The 22,838-nt window shown below is 37.9% G+C and overlaps 1 protein-coding gene across 2 annotated transcripts in view; it reads right to left on the bottom strand.

The window, feature by feature from the left end:
- tnn (tenascin N) overlaps positions 1-22,028 on the bottom strand; it is a 38,405-nt gene extending 16,377 nt beyond the window's left edge. Inside the window, exons 1-6 of one of the 2 annotated variants that reach the window (XM_079612163.1) lie at positions 21,747-22,028; positions 15,223-15,612; positions 10,923-11,297; positions 5,541-5,804; positions 4,390-4,572; positions 4,189-4,278 (exon numbers count right to left, since the gene is read on the bottom strand). In XM_079612163.1, coding sequence (XP_079468289.1) covers positions 4,189-4,278; positions 4,390-4,572; positions 5,541-5,804; positions 10,923-11,297; positions 15,223-15,607 — 1,297 coding nt within the window. In that variant the 5' untranslated portion in view covers positions 15,608-15,612; positions 21,747-22,028. The remainder of the gene's footprint in view (positions 1-4,188; positions 4,279-4,389; positions 4,573-5,540; positions 5,805-10,922; positions 11,298-15,222; positions 15,613-21,746) is intronic. The other variant, XM_079612164.1, reaches the window with a different exon arrangement.
- Positions 22,029-22,838: the final 810 nt, after the last annotated feature.

Raw genomic sequence — 22,838 nt, forward strand, 5'->3', positions numbered from 1 at the left:
TGCTGAGCAGAGGGAAAATCCTGTCTACTGGAGGCCCCTCTAAGAGCTGCTGTAGCTGTCAGGAACAGACTTAAAGGATGTAGTACTACCGTAAATTTAAAGGCACAGTTAGGTATTAAATTCACACTAACCCGAGCACTTTTTGAAATTGAGAATCTTGTTGAGGCTCAGATTAGGTATGAGCAACAGAAATCAAATATTAAATGTGCAGCAACACCTGGGCTGGAGCCACCTCACCCAGACTATCCTGCCCCCTCACTCAAGATGGATGAGATTTTAATGATGAAATAGAATAGACTATTTGAAGAAAAATCACAATTGCCAAGTGCATAGGCTTTCTAGCATTAATATTAGGCTACTATAGCAACATTTTGGTTGAGGACAGTCTGTTTTGCAAAGTCACATTTTGATTGCCACATTTGAGACATTAACCTACAAACATCCTGTGGCACGAAGAACACAGCTCTACTGAGTAAGCTAAAGGTATGATGAATTCTTTTTTCATGTTTAGAGGTTCTGCTAGGTAACTGCTCATAGTTAGCTGACTCGCTGTATTGTTATTGTTTGTCACCGGCCGCACTTCAGGTTGTTCAAACTTACCATAAAAATATGCATCTGTTAAACACATCGCAATGAGTGTCTGTTTCATAGTAAAACATACACAATTACTTTTGGTGTTGGTGGTATCATGGTAACTTGTCTGTTTTCATGGTAAAACTACTGCAATTGTGTATCTAAGACACATTTATATATGGTGGTTTAAAATGTGTCAAATTAATGGATATTGATCTAAATAAAGTCAAAATTTAAAATATGTTGGCCTAGGCAATTTTCCTTTTGTTTTATGTAGTATTCAAAGCTCTGCCATCCGTATTTGTTCGGTAGCTTTTAGTTTCATAGTTGTAGTAGCGACAAGTTTGTTTACGGTCCAACAAATACGTGAATGGGCCACATTTGATGTTCTAGCTGGGGTCACTTTGTGTTACGTTACGTCATCGCCCGCTTTCATTACTCCGCTTGCGCCGGCTCTGAATAATACCCAAACTATATATTCTAGAAGCCTACCAATAGACTACTATTTCTTCTACTACCAATATATAATTATTCTGAGCCAATATTTAAAAAATCCAACACAGAGCTAAAGTGTCCAGCAACTCTTTGGCAATACTCCGACTGTGTAAAGTAAATTCTCTTTGCTCGGAAGGGATTAGCGCTGTAGGACTAATATGAGGTCAGATTTTATCTTTATCCTGACAGGGATCAAATAGCCTGAAGAAGCAGTATGCTTCAGTTTGAAGCTCATTTAAAGTGATAGTTCACCCCTAAAAAATAGCATTCTATCTACTCTCATGTTGTTATATTGTTCAGAAACGATTGATTGATTTGATTGATTGATTGATTGATTGATTGATTGATTGATTGGTTGATTGATTGGTTGATTGGTTGATTGGTTGATTGGTTGATTGTCCGGACCACCACTGCGCAGGAAATATAGGTTTACACTGCAGGTCTTAATGCCCAATTCTGATTTGTTGCCTAATCCAATTTTTTTGACTATCCTTTTACATGTTCTTTCAATTGTGACCCATATCAGATTCCTGCAATCTACACTTGACATACTATCTGAAATATTGCGCATGCTTAAAGGGGGTTCTTGCACAGATGAACGAAAGCGAAATAAGCTTGAAGCTAGCCTTGCGATGTATGCAAAGTTTGCCAAACATCACCATGATTTCGAGGCGGAGGAGGACGAAAAGAGCCATCATTGCAGCCTGTGCATATGCTTCAGTTAGTGTACGAGAGAGATTTCAGGACTGGTGGAACATAATGTGGCGGGCTTTAACAAGGAGCACTGGGTCCGAAATTTTAGGATGAACAAGCAAACCTTTGATATGTTGTCAAAGTTTGTTGTCTCCTACGACGACAACGTTTTGTCTGGCCATCAATCCCTTTGCAGATGCGTGTCGGGGTTGCTCTTGTCTTTAAACCGCGGATACGTAGCCTAATGCCTCAGAAAATCCGATCTGCCTGTTTACACGACAGTCGCATTGGCACACATCTGATTTATTCCTGATTTATTTCCACATATGAACGAGGCCTGAAACCGATCTCGAAATATCCGAATGCATGCGTTTTTTTCCTGTTTACACAGTCATAGAACACATCCGATCTGTGTCACATGAGCAAAAAATCTGAATTGGGTCACATTTCACTGACACTGTAACCAAGGCCATAGAGCCTCTTGGAACTTTAATTGAATACCCCTGTAGTAGACAGCTTAAACACAAACACCTACGGCTTATGTGGTACAGGTGTGCCTGTATTTCTGTTACAATCTCTTATTTGACCACTATTTGATTTCATATTTTGCTTTATTTATGTACTGTCAATTATCCCCACACTTGCCTCCTCAGACAGCCCTACATACATCCTTTGGACTGATCAGCCAGCTTGATCTCATGAAATGCGTCTCTAGTATGATTTGTATTTATCTTGCAATTTCTATGCGAAAATTAGTTTTTACGTGCATATGATACACAGTTTTTACACGCATATGATACACACTTTAATACGCACGTAACCCACACCACTAATCCTACCCAAGGGGTTTACAGAGCGTATCATATGCACGTAAAAACATGCATATAAATTGCACGATAAATTGCATGACAAAGCGTACTAAAGACGTATTTCATGAGATCGGGTTGGATCAGCTGACTATGAGACTTGGCAAACTAACAGCTAATTTATCTATCTTAAGCACCTTTGGGTAAGAGCTGAATTCCCATAGGTAAACAGCCTGACAAAGTAAACTATATTTATGCTTACAGCAATAATTCAAAGATACAGATGTTGAAAACAAAATCTAGCATTTCCCTGCCCTGCATTTGACATATTCAAGTCGCACCATGAACATAACTGTGGTTATGTATGATCAGTTTTCTTTGCAACCATAATTTTGTGTCTTTAACCATAAATCTGAAGGGATGATCTTATTATTGGGCCAACAGCACTGTTGCATAAATATTAAACAGGGAATATTACAGCTCCTAAAAAGCTATAAATATTAGTCCAAGCATTTAGGCTATGAAATTTAATGCTAAAACATGAAAAATGCCTTTTAATGATTTAAGGGCTATGGCTAATTGACATTTTAATAAGGGGAATATTATATGAGCAGTCCATCAGAATTATTCTGCAACATTTCCAAAAGGCACAGGCATGCACAAATCACATTTTTTAAAGACTTATTTTCATTAGACATCATTGTGCACTTCTAATGGGGATTTACAGACCACAATACTAATTTATTTCCACATCATTTGACAGGTTTGGTTAGTATAAAGATCTCATTGTTGGCAGACTATCAGCTCTAAAGCATACTGGATCACTACCTTTTAATATCGACAGCTCCAACCACTAAGATAGCTATAATAATACAGAAACCGATGCCTCTAGGGTTCTTCATGAATATTTGTTGGTTTTGGACATGTGTATTTTTTCAGAGCAAGAAATGTTAGAACTGCCACATTTCAATAGCCCTGGGTAAAATAATAAAATGGATTTGTTGTTTTTTTTTTCAGTCAAGGAAGCAATTTAATTGATTTATGGTGACAAGGAAAATATCTGTCTTGCGCACTGGGCTGTAAAGATTTTAACTACCATTGGACACTGAACCCTTTCAGAAGAAAATATTTTCTGAGAGTAAAGCATGAAAGGACTCCCTCCATTAAAAGACGGTTGTGGTAAAGATTTCTATCTCTAGCATCAACATCAGAACAATAATCTGATTTCTGCATCTAATTTGTCTCTTTTATTTTTCGCTTCATTTCTTTCAGTATCTTTTAAAGTTGTAATTTCTATACAGACAAAGGTCAGGTTTGACCTTTTGTACAGACAAGAATAATAAAATGTGAAATCACCTATTATGTGACAACGACACGGGTTAATAAACATATTAAATATTAATGTTGTATAATAAAAAGAATGACCTTAAGCCTTGCAGAAAATGTAAACAAAATACAAAAAGGATTCCTTTTTTGGTTTAGGGGACAGAAAATATAGTTAGCTCAAATGAAAAAAGTTATAGAAGTCAATGAAAAGTCCCCACTATGATAGAAAAACAAAAGTGGCATCTCATACATTTTATTTTCCACTTAATGCTTTGCAATGAGGCACATTACTGACCTGTGACCCCTGTGGCATACGATGGCTTGCCTTCAATTTCACCTTTGATCACTTGTACACCTATCTGATATTCTGTTCCTGGGTTGAGGCCTGAAAAACACACATTCATGTTGATCTCACTACACAGCCACTGAATTCAACATAGTCTGTCCGAAGCTCAGGGACCCATGATAGAAGATGGATGTATTGCAGCAGACTGACCTACAATGGTGTGCATGGTTTTGGCCTCCTGGCTCATTGCCACGTTCTCCTGTCCTCCCTGACCATCAGGCCTAGAATGGGTCAATTTGAAGTAGTCCACAGCAATCTCGGGGTTCTTCCAGTCCACCTGGATGGAGTCCTCTGTCTGGCCCACCACCTTTATTCCTTCAATACCAGAGACCTCTGAACAGAAAATCAGATTGGGGGCAATATCTGTTATGCACAGTGTTAAACAGCTTAAAGTGATTTTTGTTTATGTTTCACTGCGCAATATGATAGTAGTCTTTGACTTTACCCTCATTTCGTTTAGCAATGGCATTGTAAAATTACCCTATTCTCTGAATGTATTTGTCCGTGAGTACTTTTTTTCTTAGGAGAAATGAAAATAATGGGGAGTTACCAAAATTAATTTGTTATTAAATTAATATGTTATTAAATAATACTTTATAATATAATATATTACATATAATTCAATGTTTTAGCAAATATTAATATATCATTCATTTTTTATTAATTAATCAGTGAAGAAGACTTATTTTTCTTAATTTAACAGCGATTCTGCAGTGACAGGTTACAAACGATGCAAATTAATGCAAATCAATTGCCATTTCTTTCATATTTTTTGAATTAATGTCTCCGGTACTCCTCTTACAAGCATCTGTCCTCGACATTCTGCCACCAGCTGACAGAAATGAGTTACAGCCAAGTATTCTACCACTTCAGACTGAGTTGGCCCTTCTCATCTCTGTGAAGGAAATGCTTTCAGACATTCAAACTCTTTGTTAAGCAGTGACTGACAATGTCCCATGCTGACCATTCATCTTTGTCATCATATCCAGATGATCAGCACTTTCTCATGAGAGTCTAATGTGCTGTTAGAGAATGTACAACTGACCACATCAAAATGAGTGCACATCCCATTGTTACACAACTGCAAACATTCATTTCCATGAAAATGTGTTCTTGGCCATTCATTGAACTCTACAAGCTTAGTTACATCTGGCATTATGGTTAACACAAATACCCCTATTTCTTTTGTTTACAAGGCATTGGAGACATAAAATCTATTTTAAGCTGTAAATAAATAAATAAACCCCCTAATACTGCATGATTACAAGTATCTCTGTAGCATTTTAAGCAATCATTCTTACCGGTTGTAGCCACTATCTCATCAGAATCACTGTTAATGCCCCTGATGACAGCGTACACCTGCACTATGTACGTGACTCCGGGTCTGAGGCCTGTGATTAGGTAGGAGTTTTTCGTGTTTTCCACCTGGACCTCTTTAATGGCTCCCTCGTCTCCCTTTGGATAGTAGGACAGGATGTAGTACTCGGCTCCTCTTACAGACTCCCACTCCACCAGCAGAGATACATCCGTGACTTTGATCAGACGGAGGCCTTTTGGTCCTAGAACTGAAGTATGAAACAATGTTGTCACCACTGGGAGTTTATAAGCATTCTTTTACATCAGATGACATTGGGGTCTATGCAATGGGGTCCGGTTTATTAAAAGTAACCAAAATAAGTCACTATTTACTGAGAATATTCCTCCCTCTGAAACAAAAATGAGTGTAGGATTTACTTTGAAACCATTTCCACTTAGAAATTAAAATTCACTTTTACTTGCAAGTAATTTAAAAAACGAAATATTAAAAGAATTACAAAGAAACAAAGTAGTAACAATTAGTTACTGTGAATTAAAAATTAAATCAAGTAGAAATACTAAAACAGAGTAAAACCTACTTTACATTTTTACAGGCTCACAGTCAGTGTGCTGAACTGATGAATCAGATCTTTCCGATTCATGAACAAATAATTCAGACAATTTAGATCAACTGATTCATTAAAAGGATCCGACTCAAAAGAACAACTAATTCATGAATAAGACATTGCTACTTCTCTCAAGTATACACCAAGGAGAGCTTTTAATTAAATAATGTAAGTATATTTTGATTTGTTCATCACACAAACTGCAAAAGACTTGTATCCCGAGTCAAATGGGCCACTTTTATGATACATTTATGGTGCTCTTTTTGTTGTTGGCATTTAAGAGCTAGTCCCCATTCTCTTTCATTATATTTAAAAGAGTGGCCAAACTATTCTTTGGAAATTCTCCATTTGTGTCAGACAGAAGAAAGTAAGTCAGACAAATTTGGAACGACGTGAAGATGAGAAAATAATGACTTTGACTTTTACCCAGTTCTCTTCTTTCATTTCTTAAGCTTGTTCACATTTTTCCAGCTCATCTTGCGAAATACCAGGTGATCCTGAGGTTTACTGAACATCTTAGCTGGCTATTTTTGGGAGATCTTACATTTTCACTCTGGTTACTTTGTGGTTGTAAACCTCCATCAATAAGTATGGATTTGAACAAAACTGCACATCAGAGGAGGAAGAAAAGAGGGAGGTCCCAGACCAGTAACAATCCAGGAGCCCGAGAGTCAGACAGACTGTCAGCAGCCCAGGGAGCGAAGTTTCCATTAACACATTACCCACCGGCTTACGGGGGAAACATAAAGGAGATGGTGGATTTAAGGAAACACTGTTAGAGGGGGGAAAACATCAGGGAACTCCATGAGGGGGAGAAAAGGGTGCTGTGTAGACCGCATTACCCAGGAAAGAATGAACAGCAGGTTTGGACATTGTTCAACATGGAGAGGGGGCAGGAAGTCAAATGTTTTCCTTCAATTCTGCAGGAGTTTTTCCATCCAGTGGCAGTTAATATGGCCATTCTTGCCATTCTCTCCAGGGTTTTCCAGTAACAATTTCACCCGTAAATAATATCCCAAAAGGCCAGCAGAACTAATGAATTATCATCAGCCAGCTGGAAAGAAAGCATAAGTGCCGGAAATGCATGTTCCCACTGATTGATTGTAAGGGATAACCAAAGCCATTAAATTACAATTATAACACAGTTCTGTTTGGACTTGGACACACTAGCATAAATCAACAGTGGTGTTTCTTCTAGCCAAAGCAGCATCAGCCTGATGCTTAAAGTACCTTTAAATAACCATTAACGCCATTTTAATTGCATTTTAATTTTATCTGTACTAAATATAAAAAAATTTATGTTACAATCATATACATTTATTGTGAAATTGGGCACTCCAGGCCTAATGGTTAGTTGGACTCAAACTGGTAACCTGTAGGTTGTGGGTTCGATACTCAATATCCCATTCGCTCCCAGAGCGCCACAGCAATAATGGCTGCCCACTGCTCCGTGTGTGTGTGTGTGTGTGTGTGTGTGTGTGCGTGCGTGCGTCCACGGTTTGCAGTGTGCGTGTTCTCTACTCACTGCTCCTAATGTGTGTACACTAGCTTGGATGGGTTACAATACTTGGCCTTCACTTTCTCACTTTTATTTTTTTATAACAAAACTTTGTTATAATAAGACTTTTTATGCAGTGTCTAAGCCTGTGGCAGCAGCAGATGTTTTCATAGAAGGTAAATCTAAATCTAATCAGCATCTGCACGGTGTTGTTGATTTGCCATTAAGACATCCACCAAAACCCACTAGACTCATTGTGGTCAGAACAAAGTTGCCACGCTGATCTTTTAGGAGATCGACCAAATTTACAATTAACGTAGAATCGTTTCATGGTGTTTTCTCTGTTTTTCATACAGGTCTAATCTATGTGGGTTTGTAATCGCTTCCACATAATCTAGTCAGTCCAGGCCTGCAACCCAAATTTCTTTATTTATACAGTACACTACCATTCAAATTTTTTGCTGTTGTTGAAGAAATTAATACTTTTATTCAGCAAGCACAACTTAAATTGATCAATTCCTCTTTTAAATAAATGCTGTTCTTTTGAACTTTCTATTAATAAAAAATCCTCAAAAAAGCATTTCACCAAAATATTAAGCAGCACAACTGTTTTCAACATCAATAATAAATCTTTCTTTATCCTCAAATAAGCATATTATAATTATTTTTGTAGGATCATGTGACACTGAAGGCTGCCTGTGTAAAGTAATGGCTTTAAATTTGAATAATTTTTCACAATATTTTTTTTTGTACTGTATTTTTGTATTTTGATCAAATAAATGCAGCCTTGGTGAACATAAAAAACGTATTTAAAGAAAATAATATATATATATATATATATATATATATATATATATATATATATATATATATATATATATATATATATATATATACACCGGAATTTTTTTTATTTTATTTTTTGGAATATTAGGAAGGAATATTAAAGAGGCTATATGCGTTTTTCTGAAATTTAAACTCGCGACTGACACCTGTGGCCAAAAAACAGAACTGCTCTTCCTTTCTGCTCGCTCTCTCAGCGCGCGTTTGTACGTGCACACTTCACAAGTCATCTGCTGCAAGGAGGTCAACATTATGTTTACAGAGGTAAGAACAGTCAAATACATATATTGTCTGAGATAAGTGTTCTGAGTGATCTGAAACGTTTAACATGAACGCGCTTGACGTCACATCTGCAGACAGCGCGGGAAAAATCCGACCCGACAGAAAATAGGAAAAATAGGATACAGGCTTATACGTGCACCCACTGTGAGCAGACAAGGTGTCAGTATGTTCATCAGGAGATGTTTGAGTCATAAATGGTAAAATAAAAAGGCTTTGTTACGTTTATTTTTTGGGGAAAGTTCCATATAGCCCCTTTAAGTGTTTTACCAAAACATGTCATATTCACATATTTCGGTTTACTCCATTCTACCAGACGCATGACATAATGGGAATTTAGATGTATAAAAATAATTTGGGACATTGTTTTGGCTATATTAAAACAGCTAGCATTCAAACCCTAATAAATGCCTCTTAATATAATAACCCCTATACGTTTTATTGCTTCTGGTGTACATGGTGTAACTTTTAAAGCATCATCCAAGAATCCTCGTAAGATTTTACAAGTCAGACATCTCATATATGCACGAACGGGTGTGGTTTATTAACAATGGCAGTTCCCTATAGCGTTCGATATGGAGAATCTTTCAGACAAGTTATGGACAGCTGAAACCCTCGAGTTATATTCCAAAGCCAATTAGTGTCAAGATCATGAGAATGTAACAGCTAAATTGATCTGTTTGACTAGTTTGCAGTGCTTGCTTTCAACTCCCTACTATTATCATTCTTGGAGTAAATTACACTGTGCCCTAACTCCCCTAAGAAGCCATTTCAGAAGTGTTAACACAGATGATGTGTCACACCTCAAGGCTCTGGCCATGGCTAATATTTTTTGAAACTCAGCTCATCTATCCATGCATTCCAACTCTGAGGCACTCCACTTTTATCTGAAGGTCTGAGGGCGAAGCGCATGGAACAGAAAAGGATTGATGAAAAACAATTCCCTTGTGCTAATGAGGCCTATCTTTTACCTTTTCTTGCAGCAGGAGACTGAAAAAGAGAGTTAATACGAGCAAATTAACCACCTCAAAGTGTTCAATTGGCCCTTATATAAGCGTTTGTTGGAAAAGTATGGGAGTAGCTGTAAATTGTAAAGTTTGCACAATGTCGAAGCTTGAACTATAAGTTGCCCCATACTTTGTAATCTTGAAGAATCTGCTCAAATAAATCATATACTGTATAGCCTATAAGTATGAATTTTAGTACTCAAAGTTTCTGATTATATGCCTGTTTTAAAAAAGAAATGCATTTATTCGCATTGATCTAACTCATGTGTGGTGCTTGTTGGTTCAACTCAAAAAGTATATTGAAGACTTTTTTTTTTATTAGAAAACTTATTTGAGATGCATTATTTGTGTTGTAAGTTGACAGAACTTAAGAATAGTAAGTAAGCCAAACAAAATACAATAATCAAGTAAATATTTTTACATGTAGGTAAATATAGCAAATAGGATGACCAGTGTAGTCCAAATTCTGAATGAACCACTCAGGTTCTTTTTAGTGAATCAGACACATACTGCACTGTACAGTATATGCGTGATTCACTAAAAATAACCTGTGCATCTGTAATCAGGGTATTCGGATTAGAAAGAAAACGACTCTTATTAGTCTGTTTACTAAGTGAAAATAGCAGTATTTTAGCACATGTATTTTAGTATATGTAAATAGTCGTACCGGTACATACAAACGCTCTTTATATGTACTATAGTTCAAATAATGGCTGATACTATTTTATCCTCAGTGTATTGTAGTATATTATTTAACAGTATGCTTTATAACAACATATTCAGTGTATGACTGTATTTATTAAAATCATAAATAGATGGTGCTTTATAGGACAGTATCCCTAAAGCCCTCCTCTACACCTAACCCTATCCATTAAACACTTTATTCCCCTTTATTTCCAATTTTCAAATCTTTTCTTAATTTTTATTTAAAACGAATGCCTCTTCGAGCTGATATGTGGCAGATTCAAACTCGTGTCGGTTGCATTAAAAGCTAACGCCACCCATTTCACTCTCCACACCACTGCTCCTGTTATCAGCAGGATTTCTTTTGTAATTTTTGTCTGGCTCAGTCAGACAATAGTGGGCGACTATTATAATAGAAACTTCACATTTTCACACTGAAGACAATCTTACCCGTGGAGCAGTCGATTCCAAAGAATCCCTCATCGCAGATGCACTGTCCATCCACGCAGCGTCCATTACCTATGCAGTCATTCGGACAGGTCGCGACACTGCAGTCTTCACCTGAGAATCCACTAAAGCACACACATTTGCCATCCACACAGTGGCCTTTATCTTTGCAGTCGTTGGGACACGTGAGCTGGCTGCAGTCATGGCCGGTGTAGCCTTCATGGCAAACGCAGCGTCCGTCAACACAGCGGCCGTTATCATTGCATTCATCAGGGCAGGATGAGATGGAGCAGTCTGGACCCTCCCAGCCTGGGTTACACTTACAACTGCAAGAGTCATGCTGGTGCGTGCCATGCCCACTGCAGCTGGTGTCCACACCTAGCAGAGGAGAATACTCTTAACATATTGGAGATATGAAGTGTTATTATTACTACAGAAGGCCTACAAGTGTATTTAAATCAGAAGTGGAGAACGGAGTGGAGAGTAACAAAATAGAGAGATTATTTAATGTATAATTGCTACAATGAAATTGATTTTGAATTCAATTTACTGAATTGCAATTCAAAGAAAAACAGCAGGCAATGGCCTTCCGGGAAATTAAGTTATTAAGTTATATTGGATATCTATGGCTGCATCCGAAATCGCATCCTTCCTCCTGGAATTCACGGTAGGCTACTCATAGGGCCTGTTTACACGTGGTCATTTCATGCGTTTTTACCATAGACTGTAAAAAAATATGGACGTAGTTTCCGTGACGTCACCCGTAGGTTTCTGAAGAGCATTTTTGAAGCCTAAAGTGGGCGGAGCCGGCCGTCGCCATCTTGGCCTCGCGTCACCGCTCGTCACTCCCGGATAACAGAATATGGGCAAAGAGGCGGAGCTGAGGAGCCTGGCTATCTGAAACCACGCCCACCTAGCGCGACGTTATGGAGTTAGCAGGCTTGGGAGCTAATGCTATAGGGATGTTCGCCGTGACGTCACGACGCGCTCTGGTTGGCAGAAGAAAAGTGATGACCGCTTAAAGCGCAGCGCAAACACAGAAGAAAATGGTTGTATCGTGCTGTGTGATCGGCTGTGTTAACAGGTTCGATAAGAGTAATAACCCCAAGAGCTTCTATCGTGTACCTAAACAGCCTGAATCAAGAAAGAAAGCTTTGAATTTCTGCAATTAGGCGTCTATACCCAGCGGAAAACAATGGGAGCCAGCGGACCACGATCGCGTCTGCTACCTACATTTTGCGTTAAAAATTAAAACTAATTTTGTAAATAAATGTTACTAGTAGGTTCTATCGCATTGATGGGTTAATTAATGAATGAATAACTGTACAAAATACCGCGGAAGACGTGTTTGTTTACATAACTTTTTGTGCATGCTGTGACTGAGCAATGGAAGTATAATAACACTGACATACCCTTATAAATTAATGGCAAATTATTGTATTTTCATTCATACATTTTACGTATATGTTAACCAATGTTATATATCAGAGGTAAGATAATTTTGAATATAGCCCATGGATAAATTACACCTGTATTTTTACTCTAGTTGTAACATATTTACCAGTTATCCTTAGTTACAACAAGTAATATTCGTAATTATTACTTAATTTATAGGCATCTAAAGATTTGTACGCCTTCATCGACTCTCTGGTAAACATAGATGGCGTGTCGATGAGATACAGATAGATGTCGCCGAATGTCAAATCTGGCCATGTGTCCGGGCTTTTGCTCCAATTCTCACTCAGGTGATATTGATCAGGCAGAGAACATGAACCCTGGTTATATAAAAGCTTAACCTTATATCTCTTTTTTGGTTCTTCGGACAAATAATTAGCATATGCTGACAAAACACAGGTAGACTGCTGCGAGTCTGCGACATGTTTTGGTTCTTTCTGCCAACCAGTTCGCGACCACGCCCATATCGTGACGTCACATTTGACTCCGGCGAACATCCCTATATGCTACTCACAGTACCAAGTCTGCGACTGCACAGGGGCTCGCGCTAAAGTGACACTGACAGTTGATGATTAAATCTGAATGGCAATTAAAAGGTACTGTTTTTGCCCTTCGAAATATTGTCATAGTTAAAAGACATAGCTACAAGTGAGACTGTGTATCGCGATTCTGTGCAGCTAAGTTATTCTGCTTGTTGAAAATGTATTATGCAGTAACTTTACAATATTAGGCTACTCTGATAGTGTGTGTGACCGTGATTATGTGCATACATGTCAGTCACTCTTTATTACAGTCTATGGTTCGTCAGCGCGGCATCGCTCGTCAAGTTCGTAGAGAGCTTTATTATTTAGTCCATTTTAAATTCTGATTTTGGCCGCATCTCAATTCTCAAATGGGTCAAAACATAGATATATTACCTGTGAAGTTCAAGTAAATGCGCTAGAAATACGCGCTCATTCAAGGATGTGCATTTATTGCATGGACGGAGAAACACAGACACCTGCAGGATCTCATCTGACGGAACATAAACATGTTAATCTGTCCCAGAGCAACGGCACCGCAGAACGAGTGTAGCCTTTATATCTATAGACGCTTTTAAATCTGAAAACTCCAAAAAGCAACGAAATTGTCAGACATCACATCCATTAGTGCATGTTCACAGAGGAGAACGACTGGAATACAGCGCTGGTTGTTCTCTCGAACGACACTCGACGAAAAACGGCGGAATCCAAAGCCGTGGGCGAGGTAATGGGTGTTTTAAATTATATGAAATAATCCCGAATAAAAGCACAAACACGGCAGAGATGGCAAATTCAGCAGCTGGAATTTGCTGAAGTGAAGTGACTGCTAACCGGCTAGCATTTACATCAGCGGGAATCCGCCTGTCACTCAAAAGTGGACACACCCTTAATTTTGCAGAACTTTAAATATTAATCAACTACACGGGCGAGTTATAAAAAAATGCACCCCCCTCACAGTTGTTATGAAGGGCAAAGTTAGCTTTATAGACCAAAGCCACAGAGAGAACCAGGCTGTAAACATGTTTTGTTCTGCTGTAAAGTTGGGCATTTTAACATGGGGGAGATACAGATTTGACTCCCTTCTGCAGCCAGCCTCAAGCGGCCAGTCGATGAATTGCCGTTTAATTCACTTCCGTGTTGGTTTCAAGAGAGAGACAGGGGAGGTTGCCGCTTGGTTTTTACTGATCGGATCTGATGTTAAAACGGTTCCAATTCCCGCGCTATTAGAAAATTTATATTTAGCTTAACTGATATGAGCTGCATTTTTTTAATCATCAGCTAATTTCAAGATTTACAAAAAAAGACCGCAAGAGGAGAGAGCGCGACATCAACACTGGTAAGATAATTTAGTCTCACTACTTTAAATGATGATGATTGATTGTGTTTCGAGCGTCTGAGTGCAACGTTGTAGCCTACTTTCTGTTTTATTTGCAGCAGTTTGAGCATTGGCTCTCTGAAGAGATACACATATGCATCTGTGGCGGCGATGCGTGTTGCGGTAGCGCCCGTCATATAGCGAACATGTGTTTTTTTTTTGTTTTTTTTTACATTTTGGGAGGAGTAAATCATGTAAATCATGAAACATGTGGTTTTAACAACCTGCTGAATTTGCACTTGTCCAGTTTCGTCTGGAATGCGGCCCAGAAAGACCACCTCCTGAATTGTTTGAACGATCGGATTTAAATCCATCTCGAAAGAGTTTCGGAGGGCATTTACAACGCGCCTTTAAACGGTGAAAAGAGAAAACGCATGAAGTGACCAGATGTAAACAGGCCCATAAAAGAGTATTGAAAAAGTACCCGAATGTTGACCTACTTCTTCCGGCGTGATTCTGAGTTGTGCACAGGATTTGTGAATGGAAGTGAAGCGACGTAACTGACGCTGGTTGGTCACATGATAATGACAACATGACGAATTTACGTCCAGATTATATTCATACTACATTGGGGTTTAAATTAAGTTTAATGTTAGTCTACTGCCTTCAAAAATTATAAATTCAAATTTGAAAAATTTAGAACATTCTAACTTAAAACTCTGCATTCTAAATTCAAAATGACATACATCTCTATTATTTGTAGTTGTAGGCTAGTATCTTTAATCAAAGGTGCCAGAGTGAAGTTTCTGATCATTCTGGTAGAATATAACTGATCACATCTAAAGTAACAGATGTGTATGTAATTAGAAAGAAAGGCCCCTTTGTCGCATGTGATATGGGACACATAAGACATTTCATTTTGCACTTTTTTCATTATGCACTAAAACTTTCAACTATGCACTGCTAACTAAAAAAAATCAGGGAATAATCTCCTAGGTTGGTATACTAATACCTGACCCTCCTCTGCAGCAGCCCTGAGCGCATTGGCCTTTTAGGTACGTGACCTCCTCCTCCAGGCCATTTACACGGTACAACAGGGCTTTGAAATCCTCAGAGTCGGCGCATCCACAACCAGCCGACTGTAGCCGTATGTTGTGCTTGAAGACAATGTCATTCTCTCCATCAACTGTGACTAACTGTCCTTCTGAGGCCTGGTCCTGGGAAAGTTGTCCCACTTGAGAACTCTGCTTACAACCAGAGTCAATCCTGTAGACATGGCTGAATGTGACTTCTTTCTCTGCTGGAAGCACCTCCTCGGACAGCACAAGTTGGGACACCGTAAAGAGCGCCCCCAGAAGAAAGAGACCTCTCTTCAGCCGGTTGAATCTAACAATCATGGTTTCTAAAAGAAAGCAAAAAGACATGAACTCTTGGAGAATATTATGATGATTGTGTGGTTGAATTTACAAGCATTTCTTTCTCAAAACATCAAACTTTCCTTATGGTTTGTGGTCTCACCTTCCAGTAAGGAGCTTGATTTGCATGCTACACACATGAAAATCAATGCGCAAGACATCACATTATGTTTAATGGAGCGAAATCTGTTTTACAAGGCCAGTGTTATAGATGTCTGATCCTACTAGGAACTGGGCAGACCTTATGTTTGCCAAGCACATTCCATCAAAACCATTAATTGCACATCCACAACCACAAGGGCTTCTGGGAGCAGAGAACACTTCAAACTAAATGATGTAATCCCCATGACAATTATGTCATTCAAACCTTTTAATACATCTCTGCAAAGTAGGATGTTTTACAAAAGAGAAAACCCATGCTTCAAAAGAGCCACCAGGGACTTGTTTGCTTTAAAACAAAAATATGAATTAAAATAACTTTCTTCTCCTGAGCAGTGAGCACCAGCGGAAAGCAGGGCCCCTGCATACCAAAGTTAATGTAATTCATTAACAGTAAGTATGTGAATCTTGTGTGGTCTGGGAATCTTGATGTGGAAAAAAGGGTTTTCTCTTAAAAGACTGATCATGTAGTTTATACTATCCCAATACTATAGCCTACTAAGTTAATTATAGCTATAATTATAATAAATTATAATGCGTAAATGTATACGGCAGATCTTTATAAATTATTTGATAAATTACAGCATTCTTCTATAAATAATCTGATATAAAACGATTTAAAATTACATAATAATTAAAACATAAAAAATTCAGTTATTTAAATAACTTTTTAAATGTATATAAACATAAAAATTTTTAATATAAATCAAAAATATTATTCACATGCATCTGACAGCATATAGAACTTGAGTAAAAAAAAAAAAAAACATAAATACCCATAGAAGATGAGACAGCCATTATGCAATGCAAAGGCAAGGGCCCCTGTGAGCCTACAGGACCTTAAATGACAGCCATCTACTCTCGCTTTTACAGCCAGATAGTTTCACTGACACGGCATAACCTGTGACAACAACCGATTAATATCTACATGCACTTTTTTCCTTTATGGATTTTAATTAGCCTATGTCCTTTTAGCAATCACAACACTGTAATAAACAGAAAATGACAAATGGCTTAAAAAATTCAGCACCACGTTTTTGAATTCATAATTTATTCATTCCACACCTTCTTTTGGAACATTAAGAGGATCTTTATAAATGTGGCGCTTAAATATAAACACGGATCAACACACATCAAAGTCCAGAAGCAGATGTGGAATGACAGAAATGCTGAAATGAGAAGAGAGCACTCCCTCAGGACCCAGATAGAAATGTGAACAGAAGCACAGAAAAATCTGGAGCTCATGCCGTACGGATCAACCAACTGAGAAGAAAACAGTGCTGGCGGCTGTTGTTTTTTGACAGATTCTCTTTTGCAGATGTGGACAGCTTCATTGCATTAGTCTGAGAAGACTTCTAACGGCCATTTTGTGTTCATCAATTTCCAAATAATAACCTTAAAAAAAACAAGTAAAGTAATATGAATCATTCACTATACTAATCATTCACTAAACTGTATTGTCCAGCCAATATATTCTTGTCAATGCAACCCAACTGTATATGTCCAATAGTAGACCTCAATACAAATAATAGCGACTTCAAAAACAACATCAATAGCACTAACAAAATGTCCACACAGAGCAAAACAATTATCCTATAACAGTAACCACATAACAAATCAGCAACACCGCTCATATGAAATAGTTTGTTACGGTCTGTTGAGGCATTTGTGACTATTTAGAGGAATAATGTTGGTTTAACATGTGTTTTTATGTAGATTCAAAGCCATTCACATCTGTTACTCTGGAACAAAGTATTTCACTCTGCATTATCCCTTCTAATTGATATATCAAAATAATAATACTCGACTCACTGGGTAATATTTAAACACTTAACACTGAAGTCAAACAGGCAGGAGAGTCTCTCCATCATCTGAAGGACTCCCTGATGCTAATTAGATTGGATGGTGCAGTATTGAAGTATGGAGTGGTGAGGTCTGTGACCGTCCTGCCGTAGCCCACATCACAGGCCCAGACACCACACACATGCTAGAGCTGCAAGGCCCTTTGAGGGTCTCGTTTATTGCTTTCTGTCAGAGGCTTTTATTTCTTGTGCGCTGTTTCTTTTTGCTCTTTTATTTATCTTGGAGAGGACACTGAAAAGCTTGCCAACTTTCTTCTTCCACAGCTTCAGGAGGGGATGTTTGAGTCTGCATGCACATACATAAACACACTAAAGAAGATGCTCTGTTTCTATCACAGACAAAACAAATTGCACTGCAGAAAACACAAAATACTTTTTGCCCACATTTTGCATATATATATATATATATATATATATATATACATACAGGTGAAAAATTAGAATACCGTGCAAAACTTCATTTATTTCAGTAATTCATCTTAAAGGATGAAACTAATATATTATATCTCATTACATCCAAAGTGAAATATTTCAAGCCTTTATTTGTTATAATTTTGATGATTATGGCTTACAGATTATGAAAACCCCAAATTTAGAATATTGTGAAAAGGTTTTCATAAGCTGTAAGCCATAATCATCAAAACTATAAAAAAATAAAGGCTTGAAATATCTCACTTTGCATGTGAGTCTATATAATATTAGTTTCACCTTTTAAGTTAAATTACTGAAATAAATTAACTTTTGCATGATATTCGAATTTTTCGAGTTTCACCATATGGTGCAACTGGGGCTCTGCTTCAGATGCAGAGGAACAGACTGTTAAAACTAGAAAAATATAATAATAATAATGATGATGATAATAATAATCTTATTTTATAGTCTTATTTTATGCCTATTTTGTGCAGTGTATAACATTCAAATATCACCTTGAGTTTTACAAGTTGATGTCCATTTGGACACAGTAATGTTTGAACATTTCTTTTCTATACAGTGAACAATTCAGCAAGCCGTGCCCAATGAAATCCCTTCTACAGCAATAGTGGGAAGGATGCTTAACAGCCTGGTTCAAGACATAGAAGAGATGCAGGCAGCTAAGTGGCCGTTGGCTGTTTTCTGTTGGATCTCGACACCAAGTCAAAACATAATCTTTCAATGCTTTGACTGAGACTTATTCATGGCTTTTAGGAACTACAAGGGCAAAGACCTACAAGCAATAAGGCATACAAACAGACTGTGAACAGTAGTGGTGTCAACAATAATCGATTCGGCGATGCATCGCAATGCGGGATATGCACGATTCAGCATCGATGCGGCAAAGTGCCATAATCGATTATGTCACTGTTTATTTTCTGGCCTTGAGTTGGACAATAAAGTTACTTTCGTGGGCATAACAACAATCAAGACGGCTGAGGCGGAGGGAGATGACCGCGATAGACGGGTAATTAAAAACGCACCTAAAGCTTGGAAAAGCGGACATCTGGGCACATTTCGGATTCTACGAAGTTAATGGGAAACTAAACAAGACGAGGCTGAACACAGGAGCGCAGCTTCGCGGCTGAGACACGAATAGACTAACATAAAGCTTTTACTTTTAAACACAAAAGGCACGTCCATTTGAATAAAAAAATAATATTTATTAAACAAACCAGATCAAGAGCAAAAACAAAATAAAGTGCATAACTGAAAAATAAAGCATAGGCTCAAAACTAATACAAACAGTGGCACTGCGCATTGGGCTGCAATCATTTTTTCCCGTCTTCTAAAAAAAAAATGCTGCCACACTGCCGATGTCTTTGTTGACATGGTAGAAGAGGACTGACTATGAATTAAACGGTCTCTCAATTAAATAAATAATATTTTGCAAACCTTAGCCTACTTTCTTCAATCTGTCTCTCTTCTCCAGTGGTTTGGGCTAATCCAAAAGAAGTGAAAACAAGGGGGGTGTTCTGAAGACAGACTGTTACCTGTGAAACAGGGGTGCTCTGAAAACACCCCCATTAGCAATTAGTGCTTTCCACCTGATGAAACGAACGCGCAAAACGAATTAAATGAACGCGGCAAAACTGATGAAATGAACGCGCAAAACAAATTAAATGAACACGGCAAAACTGATGAAATGAACACGGCAAAACTGATGAAATGAACACGGCAAAACTGATGAAATGAACGCGGCAAAACTGATGAAATGAACGTGGAAAAAAATCGACTAATCAGAATTTTGGTCAGCAAGAACGTATCGACCAACAATCGACTGGGAGATTACAGCCCTAGAAAGCAGTGATTTATGTTTTCTTTTTCAGGTTTGAAAATGCCATATACAATACCCTGTAGCCTACCATTAAATTTTATTTTGTTTAATGACATTTATGTCAGATACAGGAGAGTGATAATACACACATAGCAGCCAATAAAATCTGTTGTTCAATATATGACTGCTTGTATTGCCTCATGACTGATGAAAAATTTGCCTTGTTGTGTGCAGTAGAATTTTGATGCATCGCAATGCATCGTAGAATCGAATTGAATCGAATCGTTACCTGGTGAATCGTAATCGAATCGAATTGTGAGGGCAGTGCCAATGCACACCCCTAGTGAACAGCATAAATCACATTCTGAGAGGGGAATAAATTGAGTGAGGTAGAAGGCGGGAAAACAGAGAGCCAGACTGTGCCGTGCCATGCCCTCTCCTCTCCTGAGACACATTAGGAAGAAGACAAAGACAGTCTGTTCCACTGCATCTGAAGCGGAGCCCCAGTTGCACCATTAGGAAGGAGATTCAGGGCTTACTGATGCAGAGACAGAAGAGGCGGAGAGGTGAGTAGTGCAGACTGTGAGCCGCAAACATGCAGCACTAGTGATTTTCCCCTTTGCTCTTCAGCTGATGAGAGCTGAAAGCAATTAAGCTTAAGTCTAGGTACAGACTCATTTCCTCTCCTCAGTATATGAACCACTGGGGAATGAAACCACAGAAGCCTTAGAGGATCTTTCAGATGCCCAAAACTGATTTTGTTAGCCTGTAATGTGTAATGTGCGGGCAGCATATAGTAAAACTCCAGTGGGCTGCGTGCAACATCTGCTGTTCATCTGATCTGGGCTTCTGATAATACCTGAAGCCAACACAGTAGCCTTTCCTCCTAATCTGGCAGACGAGGGGGATGTTGCTTAGATCTTGTGTAAAAGTGGGCTCCGAATAGGTTAAGTACAAAGCATATGCCTCAGAATAAAAAAAAACGTACAGATGGAACAAGCAGGAAATACAGCCTTATGACAACCATATTTTTTCTGTTATTATGGCAAGAAGGTTTCAAAAGAAAACTGACAAATAGTGTACCAATGCCCATTGCAAAGTAATATCAAATATTTTTAAATAAATATGAAATAGTAATAGAAATAGAATAGTAATTCTTTGGAAAATAATTATTTAAGACTATAAAAAAAAGGCTTTCATTTACAAACACTGCTGCCAAGCACCTGACTTCAAACACGTTTTTCCACTGGCATTGTCCATTGGGACACATATGTTATCTTGTCAAGACTGGGACACCCATTGCTGTACAAGATTTATGCATCAACTGGTAATTTTAACGCTTTCATTGAGCTATTTATTTAAATGAAGCTGTTAAACCAGAGATTATTGTCCCAAAGGAGAAAATATGAATCAATTTCAATGCTTTCAGTATATTTATCTAAAAAGGATACATTTGGCAATGGTTCTTTACCAAGCATGGACATTTAGCAATTACAGAATTAAGAAAATTGCAATATATTCTCTGTTTTTAATCTGATCTGACTATGAAATATAAATTACTTAATATGATTCAGACTTTTTATTTTTTATTTACTTGAATAAAACTAAGTCATTTAGATCATAAAGTACATTTTAGATGATCTGTCAAAACATGTTTACAGTGTAGATTAAATATTCAACAATTACCAAGCGATTACTAATAAAATGAAAGTATTTTTTCAAAATCACTGCATACCCTCACAAACACCATAACATAATTTGATGTCAATAAAATTTAAATAAATGTTATGGCTGTAAAAAAAAGAAGTGATAAGTTCATGCACAGGCAATAATGAAGCTGCAGATGCCTTACCCCAGAATATTCCCTGCCACAGTAATATCCCTGCTCACTGACTGACGCCTTTTACTGCAAGCACCTGTTTACAAGCTCAGACTAGGCATCCAGGGCCCTCCTGTCCAGCAATGTCCCGGGAAGTCCTTCAGCTCTCTGCCTTCAAACTGTTTAAATGTCCTCATTGCAGCACTGAGCCAATGGCCAGCCTGGGTGTGGCTACCTCCAAAACTCAACCATAGAGGACAGAACTGAACGAGGGAGGTAATGTTGAAACATTGTCTGGAACTTATTTCATTAAATACAAACTTAACAAGAGTGCTCTATGCATACCACCATCCCTCGCAGGTACATTTTGATGAGCGTTTTTTATTTATTTCAGAGCTTCTCTTACAGTAGCAGTGCTAATCAATCTATTTTCCTGGAATTGTGATATATAGCTTCTGACAGGCATGTAGAGCCAAATTCAACACAGTCCTGAGCTTAAATACAGCACCAAACTACACGGAGCAATATTTTTATGTTCTTTCCACAAATAGTTTCCCTTGATTCCAAAACTTGTTTAACTTTACAAATGGAAATTGATTCCTAATCTTATTTACAGCTTTTGGTTTTGTGCCGTTTATAAAAAATGTTCAACGCTAAGCATGTAGTCCTACAACAAAATTTACACAAATGTAGTTTCAAATTAATACATTTCAGCATACCGGCCCTAACAAAAACATAAGACTTTGTTAAAGATCTGCCTGCATATCTGCTCTCAAAAGCATTACGACATAAACATTAAATTATAACTAATCAATTTGTTTGGAGAAACTCCACACATATTTTCTGTCAGCCTATTATCAAGATTTTAAGTGGAACGGAACAGCAATTATCAGAAGTCGTCAGTAAAGTTGTTTGGCTATAATTTCCCAGGCATCTGTTGATCTCAGGGTGTTGTGTTACACTGAGGTGAAAATGCTTGTGCTGAAACTGGAGAGCAGGCCAGGTGTAATGTTTTTAAAGAGAAGCAGGGGTCCGGCTTTTTACATAATGTAGTCGTATATTATTCCTCAGACAGTAGCTTCCTCATGGAACACTTTCAAAGGATGTTGTCATTGAAAAAAGTCA

This window comes from Phoxinus phoxinus, assembly GCF_949152265.1.
Source record: "Phoxinus phoxinus genome assembly, chromosome: 5".
Lineage (NCBI taxonomy): Eukaryota > Metazoa > Chordata > Actinopteri > Cypriniformes > Leuciscidae > Phoxinus > Phoxinus phoxinus.